The sequence below is a fragment of the Misgurnus anguillicaudatus genome, unplaced genomic scaffold (assembly GCF_027580225.2).
Source record: "Misgurnus anguillicaudatus unplaced genomic scaffold, ASM2758022v2 HiC_scaffold_34, whole genome shotgun sequence".
NCBI lineage: Eukaryota > Metazoa > Chordata > Actinopteri > Cypriniformes > Cobitidae > Misgurnus > Misgurnus anguillicaudatus.
In genome coordinates, this window is record NW_027395284.1 from 1338961 (window position 1) to 1357429 (window position 18469).

At 38.4% G+C, this 18469-nt stretch overlaps 2 protein-coding genes across 2 annotated transcripts; both read right to left on the bottom strand.

Annotated features, from left to right (window-relative positions):
* Positions 1-3187: 3187 nt before the first annotated feature.
* Positions 3188-5894, bottom strand: LOC141363347 (putative RNA-binding protein 15B). Its single transcript, XM_073865989.1, has one exon. It carries the CDS (start codon positions 5752-5754, stop codon positions 3325-3327), a length of 2430 nt encoding a protein of 809 aa, XP_073722090.1. The 5' UTR covers positions 5755-5894; the 3' UTR covers positions 3188-3324.
* A 720-nt stretch (positions 5895-6614) lies between these two features.
* LOC141363348 (mesencephalic astrocyte-derived neurotrophic factor-like) lies at positions 6615-9640 on the bottom strand. Its single transcript, XM_073865990.1, has 4 exons — positions 9461-9640; positions 8878-9005; positions 8648-8789; positions 6615-6947 (listed from the first exon to the last, which is right to left on the bottom strand). Exons 1-4 carry the CDS (start codon positions 9549-9551, stop codon positions 6763-6765), a joined length of 546 nt encoding a protein of 181 aa, XP_073722091.1. The 5' UTR covers positions 9552-9640; the 3' UTR covers positions 6615-6762.
* Between the last annotated feature and the right edge of the window lie 8829 nt (positions 9641-18469).

An 18469-nucleotide genomic window follows, 5' to 3' on the forward strand; every position in this document is an offset into this window, starting at 1 on the left:
TTTTATTTGCCTAAAAACTAGACTTATTTACTTGTTTTCAGTAGAAATATCTAAAAAGTCTGTATGTAAATCAAGAATATAAGTATGGAAGCCGAGAGAGGACATGCACTAGTATTATTTTTGCTTGCTTGTTTTCTCGTGATCACGACTTAATTTCTCGTTATCTCGAGATAACAAAAGTTGTTTTTTCGTGATCTCGAGATACAGAAAGTTGTTTTCTCGTGATCACGACTTAATTTTCTCATGATCTCGAGAAAACAAAAGTTGTTTTCTCGTTATCCTGACATGATAATCCAAATGTCATAATGTAATTTCCTGTCAATATAATATTTAGTGTATTTTGAAGTGGACTGCTAATGTATATGAGTTGGGGTCTTCGCCGTAACCACACGTGTAGCTAATGTGTAGACTTAATAAAGTTGGACGGTTCATGTTCGTGAATTTAGGGACCATCTCTAAAGTAATACTGTACATGTTTCTATCTTCAATAGTATTTAACAGTTTATTTAAATAAATATCAAGAATCTAAAAAGTGTGCATTATAGCTGACAACACGTTGGTTTTGTGACTGTTTGTTGACTTTCAGTCATTCCATTTTAATGCTGTTAAAAGTAGAAACGTGTATTGAGTAACTTAAAGACGGTCCCTAAATTTACCACTGTAAAATTGTAAATATTGACAAATCTATTTCCGCTTGAGCGAATCTCTGATCCAAGTAAAATCTCGTTTGTTCATCCATGCTAATTTAGCTAAATATGCTTTTGCTGTTTACAAACAAAACATTGAGTACACGTAAGCTTTAATCACATCACAAAAATACAACTTTTGTTATGTCGAGATCATGAGAAAACAACTTTTGTTATCTCGAGATAACGAGAAATTAAGTCGTGATCACGAGAAAACAAGCAAGCAAAAATAGTAATAGTGCATGTCCTCTCTCGGCTTCCGTATACAAGTCTTGTTTTCAGACAAATAAAATTATACAATTTAAGTGAATTTGTGCTTAAAACAAGGAAAAAAAATAAAAAAATAAAATAAAAAAATAATATTAATCTGCCAATGGGGTAAGAAAAAAAACTTGAAATAAGTTTACTATTTTTCTTCAACACTTCATTAGAGAAAATTCCCTCGCCCCAGATATTTGGCAGATATTTTGCTAGTTTTAAAACAAGCAAAATATCTGGGATGAGGGAGTAAATTTTTCTTTAATGAAATGTTGAAGGAAAAAGGTAAACTTATTTCAAGATTTTTTTTCTTACCCCATTAGCAGATTATTATTATTTTTTTTTTAATTGTTTTGCTTGTTTTAAGCATAAATTCACTTTAATTGTATATTTTTATTTGTCTATTAACTAGACTTATGTTCTTGTTTTCAGTAGAAATATCTAAAACATTTTAAATCAAGAAAATAAGTCTAGTTTTTAGAGAAATAAAAAATATACAATTTAAGTAAATTTGTGCTTAAAAGATCTGGGGTGAGTGAATTTCTCTTTAAGGAAGTGTTGAAGAAAAAAAATAAACTTATTTCAAGATTTCTTTTCTTACCCCATTGGCAGATTATTTATTTGTTTTGCTTGTTTTAAGCACAAATTCACTTAAATTGTATATTTTCATTTGTCTAAAAACTAGACTTATTTTCTTGATTTAAGAATTTTTTAGATATTTCTACTGAAAACAAGACAAAAATACTATGTAAGAAGTCATTTTTTGCAGTGTATTGGTCATTCACACTTCTTATGATGTGTATTGACACTTTTCACATTGAAATCTTCACTGCAAAAAAATATTTTCAAGAAAAATGTTCTTAGTATTTGTTTTCAGTAAAAATATCTAAAAATTATTAAATTAAGATGCTAATAAGTAAATAAGTCTAGGTTTTAGACCAAAATATCAAATTTAAGTGATTTTGCGCATAAAACAAGCAAAAACATCTGCCAATGGGGTAAGCAAATTTTTCTTGAATTTAGTGTTTAAGAAAAATGTTCAGTTTTTTTTGCTTACTCCATTGGCAGATTTTTTTGCTTGTTTTATGCACAAAATCACTTAAATTTGATATTTTTGGTCTAAAAACTAGACTTATTTTCCCATGTTGTTATGCTCATCAAGAAAAACCATCTTAATTTAAGAATTTTTAGATATTTTTACTGAAAATACTAAGAATTTTTTTTCTTGAAAATCATTTTTTTGCCGTGTTTAAAGTGAGACTTTGGCAAATAAGGACTAGTAGGTGAGATTAAATACAAGAACATGAATTGTTTACTTACATTTCTGTGTCATACATAGTTGGCATACAGACAGAAAAAAGACTTTCCTAGAAAATAGTTTTACAAAAAAAGGAGCGATAAAAGAGTATCTAATAAAAGAATGCAATAAAAACAACAGAAAATGACCGTTCAGTGCAATGGTTGTAGTGTTGGCGAGTCGGCTTTTAAAACACCAATAACTAAAATCTTAAATAACACTGGATTTGAGCTTAGAAAATTTGAAATCACTGGACGTTTTTTAACTCGTACAATTGTTTAAAATGCGCATTGGCTCAAATAACTAGGATACAAGAGGGCAAAAACCAATAAGGCATAATAAAAAGACAAGTCCATAGTGTTTGTTTACAAACATTAGTGTGTTTGGATTGGTACAGTACATTTTACAGTAAGACACATGTGGTGGTCACATGACCTTTCTGTTAACGCTGCATGTGTGATAAACCTGCAATGGGCTCAAAAACAGTCGATGTGAGCAGACCTGATTTGTCACATGAGAGGTAGATGGCATAAGTTAATGCCTGACCACCAAACCGTGTATTACTTAAAGTAAAACCAAACCTTTACCCAGTTATTGTAAACATACAAGTGGATAGGGAAGAATGTGTTTAAAAGTTATATGCAAATTATACTGAATGCAGGTCTATTGGACTCATTTATGAGACCAAGTCAGAACTAAATAGATAAGCCATTGCACTGAATTAGTGACAATTTACTAACGGTTATTTGTTCTGCTTGTTTCATAAGTGAGGACCAATATGTTTTATACACATTACAGTCAATCACCCGAAAGAAACTTCAGTAATTTGCCGTGCATGCAACATTATAAACCATTTTAAATAGGACAATGACCATTTCGAATACTGTTTAGTTAAAACAAACACAAAACTGTCTGGTATGTTAACGCAACAGCTGTTGTTGGGGATGTTACGATCTACGTTCAACTTTTTAAAAACACAGCGAAATGCATGGATTTAAAAACATAGGTTCACATAAAACCAACAAGTGTAATATCTGTATGTGGAAATGAAGGTGAAGAGTATCTGGACTTTCCATTGAAGTGTTAAGTTGAGTCTCTAACGACCACTATGACCAGATGCTCTTCCTCAAGTTTTCCAAGAGTTTTTAAAGCAGTCTGAAGATACTGCTGCGAGAAGTCACAGGGTGGAAAAGCATACAACATGCCCCCCATCTCCCTATCTTTGGGGCCACCAAGGGGCAGACCGATGACCCCAGCCGCCTGTTTGTTCCTGAGATAAGTCACCAGGTTTCTGAGAAGGCGCTGCTGAAGGCCCGGTTCTGGAGGTGGGGCTTCGCGGTCCACGGGGCCTTGAACGGCGAGGAGCACGGCGTAACCGTCCGGGCTGCCTAGTTTGATGCGACGCGTCACCTCGTCCAGTTTGGGCTGATCCAACCTCAGCCGCTGAGCAATTTTGAGCTGGGTGATCTTGGCGCCGCCTGCATGATTGTCCCGCATGAGGGTGTAAAAAAAGTTTGCGCCTCCTTCTAACATATGCATGTTTGTGGGAAAGCAACTGTTTTTAAGGACGAGAGAACCGTGCCAGACACGGCTCAGAGTCTGTGCGTATTCGGAGAGCGTGCTTGGCTTTTTGGAGTCCGTTTTTGACTTGTCCGTCTGCGAGTCGGGGTCGCTCTCGCCTTTGCGGTGGTTGCGTTCGTGCTCGCCGTCCTTCCTCGAATGCGAGGATTCATCGAGCGGGGCGCGTTCGTCGCTGGAGTGTCTGCTTATATCGGGAGTGTGATTGAGGGGTTCGGAGGTGGAGTCCGGTAGCCGACCACGGCTCCGATCTGGGCTGTCTTCCGGGGTGCAAGGGGCTCCTCCACGAATTTTTGACCTTCCACGCTCCTCTGTGGACCGCTCGACGGGGCTGAGGCTTCTCCGTTTGCGCCGCTCCTCCCAGCTTTTTCCTTGTCTGCGTTCCAGTTCTCGTTCCTTTATCCAACGTTCCCTGCTGCGACTACGACTGCGGCTGCGCTGTCTCGCTCGCCCAAACGCGTCAGGGTTCACACTGCGCTCCAGCCCTTTCAGCGGACTCCATTCACGGTCCGAAAGGCGATCTCTTTCTCGCTCCACGAACAAAGGATGGGAGGGTGAACGAGCTCTCGCCCTCAGTTCTCTTTCGAGGCTACGGTGACGTCCGTAACCATCAGGCAGAAGGTCGTAATGTGAAGGGAGGGGAAGAGGAGGCTGGTACTGCTGAGGGTACGCCCTGGTCTCCTCTTCTTTAGCAAAATCCACACGCAGTCGGCGGTTCGGACCGCCCAGAGGGAAGCCACGCATCTGCGCACAAGCGGCCTGAGCAGCATCCAGGCTTTCATAATGAATGTACGCAAAATTATCTCCTTTTACATAGTCTATAGTGCGAATACTCCCAAAGCGGTCGAACTCACGGGCTAAAGTGGCCAGCGATGTATTCGGGCCGAGTCCACCCACCCACAGGCGAGTCGTTGGATTGGCTTTCCCGTAGCCGATTTTTATCGGGTTTCCGTTAATCATTCGTCCCTGCATAGCCACTTTGGCTCGATGAGCCATATCCAAATTCTGAAATTTGAGAAAAGCGTAAGCGCCCCCCTGTCCACGTGCCGGACGCTTGATGACGACCTCTTCGATAATCCCATATTTTTCGAACCCCTGCCGTAGTTCCACCTCAGAAATGTTATGATCCAAATTGCCGATGAATAAATTCCTAGTTGCTCTCTGATCATCCTCTGGTTTCAAGTCATCCTCAGGTAACTGATAAGCATACATGCGACTCCTCTCATCCAAGGCGGTATAATAGTCCAAAACACGTTCCCGGCTGAGTCCAATACCTTCGACGTAATGTCTGGCTCTCGCATCCCTTGTAAGTGCACTGCCACCAGCACCTGGGGAAAGGGATCTCTGTCTGTACGTGTAGGCAGCACTGTGCACGGACGCGTAACTGACGTCAGGAGGCGTGCAACTGCGACGCCGCATGTACATGGGTTCAACTTTTAGCGGACGATCGTAAAGCACCAACCTTGTTTTGGAGTGCCGCGCTTCCCGCGCGTTTTCCGTGTGCCGGAAGTTGACGTAGGCGACCCGGCCCAGTTCCGGCGTGTGGGAAAGCTTGACGCTAACATCCCCAAACTTTTTAAACTCGTGAAACAGTCCGTCCTCGACATGCTCGTCAGAAATCTGCGAGCCGAGGTTGCTGATCAATAGTGTCTTGTATTCGAGTCGTGTACCCGCCATGTCTGCGGATGGGGTCTTACCTGCGGTTCGGACCGGGGCTCGACCCAGCAGACCCAGTTCACGGTGATGGAGGCTGTCGCGCTCTTCGCGCGCCCGCGATTTTTCCCGCTCTCGGCTGCGGCTTCGCTTGTGGTAACTTCGGGTCTCGGCGAGCAGCAGCGCGAGTGGCGCGCTGGGCTCGCGCTCTCTGTCCCGCTCGCGGGCGCGTTTGGAGAGCGCCCTGGACGGACTCGCGTCGCGTTCGGCCTGCCTCTTCATTTTACAGTGATGCTCCTCAGCGCAAAAACAGAAAATCAGCTCCGAGGTGAATTCTCACGGCTCCGAGAAACGGTGCACATTCGTGAGGGGACTTTTAGCTAACGCGTGCACGAAAAACAGACGGCGGGTGTTTAATTTTGCGCTTAAAAATAAAGCAACAAACATTAGCGTCGCTTCTGCTGCATCTATTCCGCCATCTTGGACAAAAGGAATGTGCGCGCGCCCGCGAGAGGGAGGAGCCGTCAGTGACGTCAGCGCTGATCGCGTGACGCCGTGGGAATTACGACAAAAATGTATTTTTCTCTGAAAATAACACTTTTTGAGTGCGCAAATTATAAAATTATAAATCTGTTTTTCATAAAAGATGGAAAAAGACAAAAGCTTAAATACTTCACTGTATTTTATGACTATTGTGTTTAAATTTACAGTATGCAACAATAAAGGCTTTCAACAGAAGCATGTCACACAGTTGTCATATTAAAGAAATATGGTTGGTTATAATATGTACAAATTTGACTTAGAAATAAAACATGGTTTAAAATTTAGGTTTATGTTCACAAAATGTACAAACATGCATAAATAAATGACGACTTTTTTTCTTTTATTGAAAAAGATGGTATAACGATATCAAACACATTTTACAGCAAATCCTTTCAAACTGACCCACACATTTTGAAGGCAAGACTCTCTCCATCTATTTTATATAATATAACTAAGAAAACCCATCCCCTCAGAAAAAAGGAAAACCTATTTATATATTTAAGCTATGCAAAGTGTGTCAAAATATACCATAACATTAGGTGGTGGTGGATCTTAGACAAAGGTTGTCATAAATGAAAAGTTGAATTTGTATGGGAATGTGTGCGCTTTAATTGTTGACGTTTACCCCAGGAGAACATGGTAAAGTGACAGCACAATGCAAACCACCAGTGTTAGGTGGTCAGGTAGTCACATAGTCCACCCTAAATGCCTTTGGCCGCTGCCCGAGTCCCATAATTCCATGCGCAGTTACAGATCTGTCCTTGCCTTGGCTGCGTTTGGTGCATATTTGGGCATGAGTTCATTGATCTTGCGGATGAAGTCGGTTTTCTCCACGCATCCTTTGCAGGACTCGCCCCATTCCTCCAAAATTTTCTTTAGATCTTTCACTTTCAGCTTTTTCAGGTCGACTGTGCTCAAGTCAACATGTTTATCTATGGGAAAGAGAAATATGTGTTTTAATGTCAATTTATGCCTTTAAAATCTAACAGCTTAACTACCATCAGTTAGCAAAAAGTGGGTGATAAGATTAAACAATGCATTTATTTTATTAAGTATTTTTTCTTTATATGTTGAAAACATGTCTGTTTGAAAAAAAAAGGCAAATGCATAAAAGTAAAACTCTTTCATTTGCATGTCAACCTAGCTCTTGCAAATAATCCAATTTTCATTGACACACACCCTGTTTAGTTACAAAGCTCCAAATATTGTACAATATTGTGCCTCAACAACATCATCGGCTCTTACTATATTTACTATATAACTCAACAATCATACTTTACTGCTTAAAAATAATCTCAACTGGTGTAGTACCTTTTAAAAAGGTCCTAATGTGTATTAGTACCTACAGTTATGTAATGGTACCAATATGGTAATTTTTAACTCTTTAGGTGCAAAGCTGTACTTTTTAAAAGGGTACAGTCCCAGCTGGGGTAAATATTTTGAAAATTTGTTGTTTTACCAATAACCATCTACTTAACCATTCTTGTGATGGTCGCTTCGAAGCACGCTTCATGAGGCTTCGAAACTTTTACGAATCTTTTGTTTCGAATCAATTGGTTTGGAGCTTGTTTCAAACTAGCCAAGTCACGACTTCATTACGTCATAACTGTTTCAAAACGTTTCGAAAATCCAATGGTTCACCACTAGGGGGAGTTGATCACATGAGCAGTAAACTCGGGTCATTTTTATTATGCAAGTTCATAAAATATACATCCTTCTGACTAATAACACAAACATTTGCATAATTAAAAGGGGAGTTAGTTTTAGTGATCCGTTTGCCCTAAATAAAACTAAAAAATATTTTAATAAAAATCTTGCTGTTGTTTTGTAAAAAAAAGTGTAAAATGTTTGGACGGATCTGCTTTTATACTATTTTGACCAGCAGGTATCGCCAGTGTGTGTGGCGTTTCGAACGCTTCGAAAACTGAATCAATTTTCAAAGCAATTGGTTAAATTCCTTGCCAGCCCTTTTTAAAAAAGTTGCCCACTAGCATTTTTTGTAATTTCCACAAAATGCATTGCATGGAATTTTTCTTTTACAAAATATATAAAGGCGCCACCTGGTGGATAATAGCGTTAATACGGATTGCCGTAAAAACTCGTAATTGGCAGGGAAGCGTTTTCTCTTAATCGATGAGTTAACTTGTCAATGGCGGGGAAAGAGTAAAAAAAATCAGTAAACCAGTAAAAAATGTGTTTCATTCTATTTTAATTTGTTCTCTTTTTATCACCTCTCAAATATGGGTAGGTTTCTTCAAAAATACCAATTTTCTGTAAAAAGCTGAAATAATTGCATTTTTGTAAAGGAATTTTGTCAGAGATCCGATTCAGAACTAAGATCAAAGCATACACAGAGTTTAGAATTAGTTGACGCTTCAGTTTTTTATAAATTTGGTAAGAGCGCCATCTACTGGATAATAGCAGAAATATAGAGTACCGTAAAAACTCATCAGGGAAACGTCATTTGCAGGGAAATGTTTTCTTTTTATTGATGAAAAACTTGTCAATTGCAGGAAAAGAGTTAATATACACCTGAAATCCTCCATCAACAGGCTTGTTTACCATTGCCCTCCATATACACGTTACACTAACTAAACAGCGATGATGCATTAACTTTAAATTTTCAACTTACCGTATTTCAATTCACAGATTTGACTGTCTTTCTTTTTGAGTTTTTCGCAGATCTTTTCCACTGGCACATGATAACTCATCGGTTTGGAAACTTCATTGATTATTTTTGTAGCTGCATCACTTGTTGCACCTATATAATAACACTTTATACAAACAAAAACAAAGCAATGCATAAATAAACAGAAATACTGCAATATACAGAATACTTTATACACACAGACACACACTTACAAAGCGGTTTTCTTTCCCCTTGGCTTCTTTGCAAGCTTTCAGAATAGCTTTTTCAATGGTGTCGCTGTCAAATTTAACATTATTGTCTTCTAATGACTGACGAAACCGGTCCAGAAATCCCACACAAACTGAAATATAAAAACAAACAAATAATTAGCTAGTTTTCATAGGATTTAGTAATATTTCTCACAAAACATAAGGTTTTATTAATCTCAATTTTCCAGACCTAGACATTTATCACTTTCTATATGTTATATAATCTGTTTCAGTTGTTATTTTAACAGGTGTGTCATGTCACACATATATCATCATTATGTGTTAATCTAACATACAGTAACATTATGCATCCCAGCAGCATTGCCTAAATGAGGATCTATAGACAAGACGTTTTCATTGAATAAATTAAATATTTATGCAAAGTTTTGACTAAGGCCAAACATATAAAATAGCAATATACATCAAATTTAAATGTAACAGTATGGTATAATTGAACATACACACATTATTCAGTTAAAATGTATATTATTTGTGCATTATTAAATACACGCAGGCACACGTTTAAACCACGTTGAAACAAACTCACCTTCACATTCACCATCTTTCAAAGCATCAATATAGCTCGGCACGAGCGCCAGGGCCAGCGCCACAGAAAGTCCACTGAAATATAACATCATCAAAGCAAATAAATGCGTCTAACTACTTTAATATCTGATGAAGAAGTGCCTGTCGGATCATTAAAGATACCGGTTTGATGGCAGGCAACGTATTTGTTCAACACCGCTTCCTGAAGTAAAGACCCACCCACTCTCACATCAGATTGGTTAATGTTACACTCCACGCGATCCTATTGGCTGACTCATGACGTCGCAACACGCACCGCCGCCTGATTGGATGTGTACTATTCGTTCAGGAGTGAGTCCAGTTGGCGGCCTGTGATTGGTTTCGAGGGTTTACGCGGTTTGATGACGTGACGTCGGAAACAAGCATCTTTGTAGTTTACTGAACGGAACTCAATAATTATTTGTAACCCCTTGTATTATCAATATTTTATTTAAAGTTTATTATTTATTTACGTTTTTCATTATTTATATTTGTTTCATTCTTTACAGTTCTTTGTATTTCCATATTTGAACTTTGGCTGTTGACGTTGCACTGTTTCTGCTTTTGACAATTATAGTTTTTTTTTTTCTATTGCAGACCTGTTTTTGTATGTACATTTGTTATACATCTGACTTTATAATAAACAAAAATAATAAAAAGTTTACTAAACGCCTATCTTTGATTCTCTGGTCAATATTTCTGTTGGGAAATTGTGCTATTCAAAATAATAATAATAGATTAACCGTTTCACTATTCCATCATGACATTGTCCCATAATTCTTCTATTTATGATCAACATTTAATTTATCTCTTTCCTTCTGGTTGTTCTGTTTTGTATCTTTTTTATCATTTGTTATTATTTGTTACATGTAGGCTACATTGTTTTGAACATCAAAATATAAATAAAAGAAAAACATTTACTGAACGGCGTGTCTTTAGGCTTGTTTGACTTCATGCTGCGCCGCACCGACATGTGGATGACGTCAAAGTACCGTGAGAGCGACATGAACTCATTCGTATGATATCTCAAATCCTTTCGCTGTACTTTGACGTTATCCACCTGTCAGTTCTTGCAGCACCGCATGAAGTCGAACAAGCCTTACTGTGGGTTTACACCAAACACGAAGCGTGCAATCGCATCGCGTTGCTTGCTCTAGATTATTCGCGGGATTTAACTTCGTGTCATGCGAATTTTTCGCTTGAGTTAAATATCTTCAACTTGGGCGAAGATGCGTTTGATGCGAATAGCGCGTTTTTTCACGGCAAACGCGCAGCCCATATCGCATCAATCGTTGAACTCGCATCTGGTGTAAACCCACAGTAATGGGGCATACACACCAAACTCGACTTCAACGATTTGCACGAGTAGATGACATACAAAGTCAATGCAAAGACGCGATCAGACGCGTCCTCGCGAATGAGACGATATGGGCAGTGCGTTCGCGCAAAAACACGCGCTATTCGCCTCAAACGCGTCTTCGCCCAAAAATGCGCTATTCGCATACATAGTTAGTACATAGTTGGACGCTTGAAGATTTTAGTTTACTCGCTTTATTCGCACGTGAAAGGCGCTCGTGAAATTCTAGTCATTCGAGACATTCACGCGGAAATTTGCGTCATGGGAGGGGCTTCTGTGACTCTGCTCACTTCCTGCAATCACGTCACAACTACAGCAAGCTCCTGATTGATTAACGCGGCATGAATATCCGCCAAAGTTCAGATTTTTCAACTTGCGCTTTTCGGGCAGCAACACTCAATTTGCGCGGAACGCGCCATCCGCTTATCGCGCCGCAGGATGCCTATTCGCATCTTTGCATTGACTTCACATGTAAATCACTTGCGCTTGCCGCCTCTTCCGTGTCTGGTGTGAATGCACCATTATTATACCTTGACCTAAATTATTTACTTGAAGTATCCCCTGAGATTTTAAATAAATATTTTAATAATTTAATAGCACATTTGCATGTTTAACTTAACAACATTTACCTTTTCATCTGTTTTATAGTTATTGTTACCTGTTAATTAAGGGTAATATAATTCAAAACCAAACTAATGCATTAGACAGAGACCCTTAAAGGGGACATAACATAAAAATCTGACTTTTTTCGTGTTTAAGCATCCCCAGTGGTTCTATCAATCAGAAAAGGTAAAAAAATCAAACCAGTAATTTAGTTTTGGTAAACCATTTTCTGTAAAAAGCATGTAAAAAAAGCTCATTGAAATTTGTCTCCCCTTGTGATGTCAAAATGGGATAATACCGCCCCTTAATCTGCATTATCCAACCACGGCACTGCCATTTAGTACAGAGATCAGCTCATTTGCATTTAAAGGGACACGCCCATAAACTCACACCTACATAGTTGCAATTTTAACATGTTATAATAAATTATCTACATGATATTTTGAGCTAAAACTTCACATGTAAGATTTATTTGACATCTTAAAAAAGTCTTGTGAAATGTCCCCTTTAAAAAGTTAAGAAATAAAAAGGCCAAACGGATGCAAAGAATTCTCTAAAGCTTTTTATTTCTTTATTTATGTTTAGTTATCAGTTTCCCTCTATACTTTCTTTTTGTTTCCTTTGTTGCTACGAATACATTGATTGTATTGATGTATACGATATGAAAATGTTATTGGTCTGTAATAAAAAAAAATCTTTATTGATCTGGTGACATTATTAGCCATGGATGAGAATTTGAGAATGGATGAGAGTTAAAGTAAACGTAGTAAACCATGATAACCACAAAGAAACCATGGTTTTGACAACCATGGTTTTCAAAAACCATAGTTAAACCATGGTTAGTGTAGTAAAAAACATGGTTACTATACTTTTATCACAATAAAAGACAAATTTTCGTAAGGGGACCCAATGTGGTCACAAAAGGTCATAATTAGACCATTGATAAAAGTGCTTAAATGTTAATCAAAATATGGTAAAATTATATTATATTATATTATATTAAGTGTAGCATATGATGCACACAATGACTTTTTTGTCATTGCATCATTGCTTTCTATCTCTACATGAGTATCTTACGTTTGGAGTAGGATACCCCTTTAAGTGGTCCTGATATTTATATGGTGTAATAAATACAATTCCTTTTGCATACATTAAGATAATTCATTTTATAATATTTTAGTTCATTTTTGTTACAGTAACTGCTGTGGATTAAACTCGCCACCAGGGCGCGCTGTTACATAAGAAACTACAAACTGTATATTTGTATACACTGCAGTGAAACAAACATCCTGATGTCTGTTTTGCATACAAATAATATAATATTAATGAATACAGGCATGCACAAAAATAACCGTGTACACCCAAAGAAAATAAAAAACAAGACAAGTATCAGTTGATAAAACATTATCTTTAATATTAGGCATTATTAATGAATTACACGTCACATCGGTTAAGTGAGTAGGAAAACATGTGTATTTACATCTAAAATCCACACCACATTTATTCATGCTAGCACAATATATACAGAAAAAATACTTTCAGAATACAAAGGTTTTCATATTTCTGCATGGTAACTTTCTTTAGATTTCGATGCAAAATACACAAAATAACTTGTAGTGATTAGGCCATTGATTTTTTTCCTTTTTTTACTTGTTTGCATTTTTAGTTTTAAAAACACATTTACATCAGAAAGTACAAGGCAGACAATTAATCTCTGTCTATACATGATTTGTCCTTCTTGACCATATAAATACAAAGCTTTTGAAGGATTATATACACAAAATAAAGCCAGACAATGTGCGGTACAAACTGTAATGCAGGTCAGAGTGTTTAGTACCCCACTTTACTCAGTTTATCCTATGTACAAAAATGTCAATTTTCCAGTGTTATAACTTTGCACGCCCATATCATCATCATCATATAACTTGACACATCCTACAATATCGTTCAGTGTTCTCAGCAAAATACAGAAGAAAAAATATTTCATTAGCAAATCACACCTAATGCTGTATATATGAACAAAGTATTGATTGAATATTGTAGATGCGTATTAGGGCAACCTCGTAAAGTAAAAAATAAAATGTCACCCTCGATCCGAAAGCCCGTATCCAAAACTTCAGCTTGCTTCCACTGAGATATCAAACATGTAAAATATGTACAGTCATTTTTACACGGTGTTTTGTGCCGAACGAGTAACCTTCATTTAAAGCAATGAATTGTGAATATATGCATTGTTTTTGGATATTATGAATTATGAGTACAAGCCACATAGTATCCATCGGTTAATATTTACATGCAAAATGTGCTTAAAACAATAAATATTAATGCTTTCTAGTTATGCAGTGCTGATTTGCACAAATGGGCCCATTTCATATATATTTTAGCAGTTCACACTCTTTCCTATATCACACCATCTTTGCATAGATTGCATTTCCATCCCTTATCACTCGATATTTAATGGATATAGAAAATATTTTTCTTAAAATGATTGGAGGTTAAAACTATTACTCATGTTTGTTTTTGAAGACATGAAAGCAATAATTTCCTAAAAAAGACTTAGGCTACTTAAGAAAATGGCACTTAGATCATTAAAACGGAGATATAAGATTAGTTTATGTAGGAGATTTGAATATTGTGTGATGAATATGAAGTTCCCACGTTTACAAAAGACCCTCTGTCAAAACATTCACTTGTATTGACTTTGCTTGGCCATACAGTAAGAGGTAATGAACTGTGGCCTATTAGGTTAACATGCACTTCTCGTATATATGTGATCCTGTCTGTGAAATTCAGACTATGGTCGTTTAATTTAATATTATATTAAAGGTTCAGTGTGTAATTTTTAGAAGGATCTCTTGACAGAAATGCAAAATAATATACAAAACTATATTATCAGTGGTGTATAAAGACCTTTCATAATGAACCGTTATGTTTTTAGAATGAGGCGTTTTATCTACAAACACAGAGGGTCCCCTTATGTGGAAGTCGCATTTTTGTGCCGCCATGTTTCTACAGAAGCCCTTAACGGACAAACTTTTTTACTAAGTTGTCTCCAACGATGCCATGTTTGTTCTGGTGGCAGCTACCGTAGCTTCTCTATGCGTTTTAAAAGCAAAGGGTGAGCAGTAGACTGAGCCGTTGGTTGCAATTCGCAACCTCACCACTAGACTTCGCTAAAATTTACACACTGCACCTTTAAATAATATATAATATAATATTAAACATATCAAGGTTAAATGTTTACAGAACATTATACAAGATGATTTTATGTACTAAAGAGTAAATTATAATGTGACTTCACCTGGGTTTTCACAGGCAGGGTCACATATCTCTCAATGACGCGTACTGTCTTCATATAACAAAAGCATACATAAACAATCCTTAGATCTCCTAAACACTTGCCATTTCCCTTTAATAATCTTCAAGTATGGGATTTCATACAATGAGCATACCCTAAATCAAATTATACATAAACCATAAACAATGTATGGAAAAATGCCAATAAAAATTACAGTGCATAAAAATACACAACAGTATCCCAACTCTCCAGACTAAAAGCAAAAATGAGGCACAACCACAACCAAGAGCAGAAGTGTGAGCCAGTACACTGTCTGAAAAAAAAGTAAAAATATGAACCTCTTGCTATCATTGGGGTGTTACCCTTTCAAAACATCACTGAGTGTATACAAAATGTATACATAATGTCACTAATGGTACATATTAGGACCTTATAAAAGGGTACTGTCCCATTGAAAGCTGTGGTACATCAAACAGTGCAGGCCACAAAAAAATCTATTCCAGTCTCAATTTCACTCAACGCCTATCATGTGACATAAAATGTAAGTTAATGGTGTGTACTGTAGATATACAAGCAACGTCTCTAGAAGACCCTCCTGGGCACGAGTGTAGAGAACATGCACAACTATACAAAAATTAGCTTTTTAAATAACACGTACTTTCAAGTTATCAGAAATGAATACACAGACACTATCAGGTATTGAAAGTGCGAATCCATCAGCAGCTGAAGGACTTCAAGTCCCTAAACATCACGCGCACACCTTTTCACTTCCCTAAACGTCATATAATCTTTCATAGCGATGTTTATTATATAATCTTAGAAATATTCATTACATTTTACTATACAATTATATTAAAGTCTTGGAATTTTGTATTATTTTATAACAGCTCTATCTAAAAATATATACTTCATTACAAAACCGTCAACTCAAAAGAACGAAAATCAGATCCCAAAGAAACCAGCTGAGACCAAAAGCTGCTTTACCGTAAGGAGACATCAGTGAAATGGCTTTGATATAACAGCTCTTCGACTGTCGCGTTATTAGCGTAACGGAATTGTAATGTTGAAAGCGGCTGATTTGCTTTCGCAGCCCGACAATACTGTGGGTGTGTAATGAGGCTTTACGGAGATTGTAAAAGCCTCTTACTGTCAAATAAGTGTGCGGCTTCTGTTAGGAGAAGCTTCTCGCAAACATGCAGGAGGTAGCAGTCGATCTGCTAAGTGTTTTTAGGCTTGTAATGAAGTGTCGGCGTGTTATATCAACCGCTGTGTTAATAAAAGAGGCGCTTGCATTTAATTCGGAGAGCAAATAAACACAATGAGAAGAATCTAATCATATGTTGGTAACTTGATGCACTATTTCCCAGCAAGCAATAGCCATCTAGGTTAACTATAGACTAGAAATATAGTCAGGCTATGAGTAACCCACTTCTAGCCAAAATAACTTGCGGGATGTATGATTTTTAATCATGTAAGCCAACGGGGAGTTTGGTTTCATTTATTTATTTATTTTTGCGCTATGTCTATTAAATTTTTTACTAACAGTCCAAATGTTGCCTTGTTTTAGCCTAGACCTCTGGGCTGTGTTTGGACCGCTATTAGACATCTTTCAAATGCAATATTGATTGCTGGAAATTCCAAAAATGTATAAAAAAAAAATGAAGAGCTTAGATGCAAAACCCTCTAAGTGCGTCCGACAAGTTTTCTTGTAAATAAGCATTTTTTTTTCAGATTCTGAACTCTTTCCCCGCCATTGACGAGTTAACTCGTCAATTAAGAGAAAACGCTCCCCTGCCAATGACAAGTTTTTCCGGGAATCCATATTTCTGCTATTATCCACGAGGTGGCACTCTTAACCAACTAATAAAACCCAGAAGCAACCCCTTAGGGCAGGGGTGTCCAAAGTCGGTCCTGTGTCCTGCAGAGTTTAGCTAAAACTTCCCTCAACACACCTGCCTCAAAGTATCTAGTCTGCCTAGTAAGACCTTGATTAGCTGGATCAGGTGTGTTTGATTAGGGTTGGAATAAAACTCTGCAGAGACACTGGCCCTCCAGGAGCAGGAGTGGACACCCCTGCCTTAGGGCAAACAGTTCAAACTACATGTATGTTTTGAGGATCTCTCTGAATCTGATCTCTATCAAAAGTCCTTTTGACGAAGGCATCTGAGTTCCTCATACTGTATTTGAATAACTAATAAAGTTTTTGGTGGCCTAGGGTTAAGTGCTAAAGCGTAACCCAACCAGAACTAGAACTGTTTCCTGGGAAGGTTGACAACACTATTGTTTGAGTGACACAACTATTAAAACAATTGTAAAACTTAAAAATAGATAAATATTGAATCTGGTACACCGGGTGACGCAGATTAACTTGCGCCCTTCTAAACCATGTGATCATTGTGCTTCCTGTACCGTCTGTAGATCTCTTTCCATGCCATCACATGTCTGAGTTATCCAATCCATGTACAGATACTTGTCTGGGGGCAATAAGCACTCACTAAGCGCGAAACAAAAATCTCACTAGTGTTTGGAAGCTCAGCAACATGGCAAGCACTTTTGCAAACGTTTAAAAGACCTACAGTATGGGAAGTACAGGGGACCAATCATTGCTTTGGGGATTCAATATCCCGGTCCAAGCAGAACCACCTTCTTCCTCTATTCTTCGCTAATACCGTGTTCCCAAGCCACTTTAGCTTGTTCATCCTTGTTGGTGAGCAGAGGCTGGGAGATCTTTCGTGCCATGGGTCGTGGTACCGGCCTCAGGTCCTCTTCAGGAATGCAACCTTCCCTAAGGTAGGGTTTAGGCGGCAGAGCGGGAGGAGGCTCGTGGTGATGATAATGGGGGTGGGTGACGTGAATTGCAAGTGGGTGATGGTGAAGAATGTGCATGTGATGGTGACCATCGGGGGGTATCCCCGGGGTTACGCCCAGCGGGGCCGAGTGACTACGGCACGGAGCGGGCTTGAGCGGGTCAAGGACTTCGGGCTCGGAGACGCTGTAGCGCACGGGGAGGTACGGGCTGTCGGCTTCCTCCGTGTCTGTGGTCCAGGCCTGGCTGCTCGGCATCGAGTCCAGGGTGTCGGCTCGTGCCGTAGGCTCAGAGGAGGACTGGGCGAAGTTGCTTTCGCTCAGGGAGGAGACGCCGCTGCTGGCACTGCCGGATAGGGTGGAGTTACTGCCATCCAGGCCTGATTGTGGACTGGTGGGTGAGGCAGGTATAGGGTGGAGGGGAGACTGGAGAGGATAGGAAGAAGTAGATGGTTGTTATTTATTTTACATCACGCTAAAACCTTAAGTAGATATATTTAGCCCTCCTATCTTGGGTCTGAGACAAGGCAACAATTCCATGCCTGTTATCCCAGTACCAGGATTCTGTCTTTTATGCCAATTCAAAGGAGAAGTACAGTGCCTACATTTATTATACTTTTAGGGTGTAGTACACGTATATAATGCAAGGTTCAAAGACCTTGAGTAGTTACTTCAAGTACATTTAATAAGGACCTAAACACTTCCGGAAGACAGACCCTCCAAAACACAGAAGGATTGACATTGCATATAGATTGATGCATTTGGCAGATGCTTTCATCCAAAGTGTCATAACAAGGTCTACATTTTTATCAGCATGTATGTTCCCTGGGTTGGAACCCATGATCTTTGCGCTGCTTATGCAATATTCTACTACTGAGCTATAAAGGAGCACACGCATGCACACACACACACACACACACACACACACA

What these genes read in the sequence shown, in the direction of transcription:
- LOC141363348 (XM_073865990.1), bottom strand. Translation starts at nt 9,551, where the DNA reads ATGATGTTATATTTCAGTGGACTTTCTGTGGCGCTGGCCCTGGCGCTC. An exon ending in GAAAGATGGTGAATGTGAAG is followed by an intron (nt 9,006 to 9,460) that starts GTGAGTTTGTTT and finishes TTTATATTTCAG; the next exon opens with TTTGTGTGGGATTTCTGGAC. An exon ending in AGGGGAAAGAAAACCGCTTT is followed by an intron (nt 8,790 to 8,877) that starts GTAAGTGTGTGT and finishes GTTTGTATAAAG; the next exon opens with TGTTATTATATAGGTGCAAC.
- LOC141363347 (XM_073865989.1), bottom strand. Translation starts at nt 5,754, where the DNA reads ATGAAGAGGCAGGCCGAACGCGACGCGAGTCCGTCCAGGGCGCTCTCC.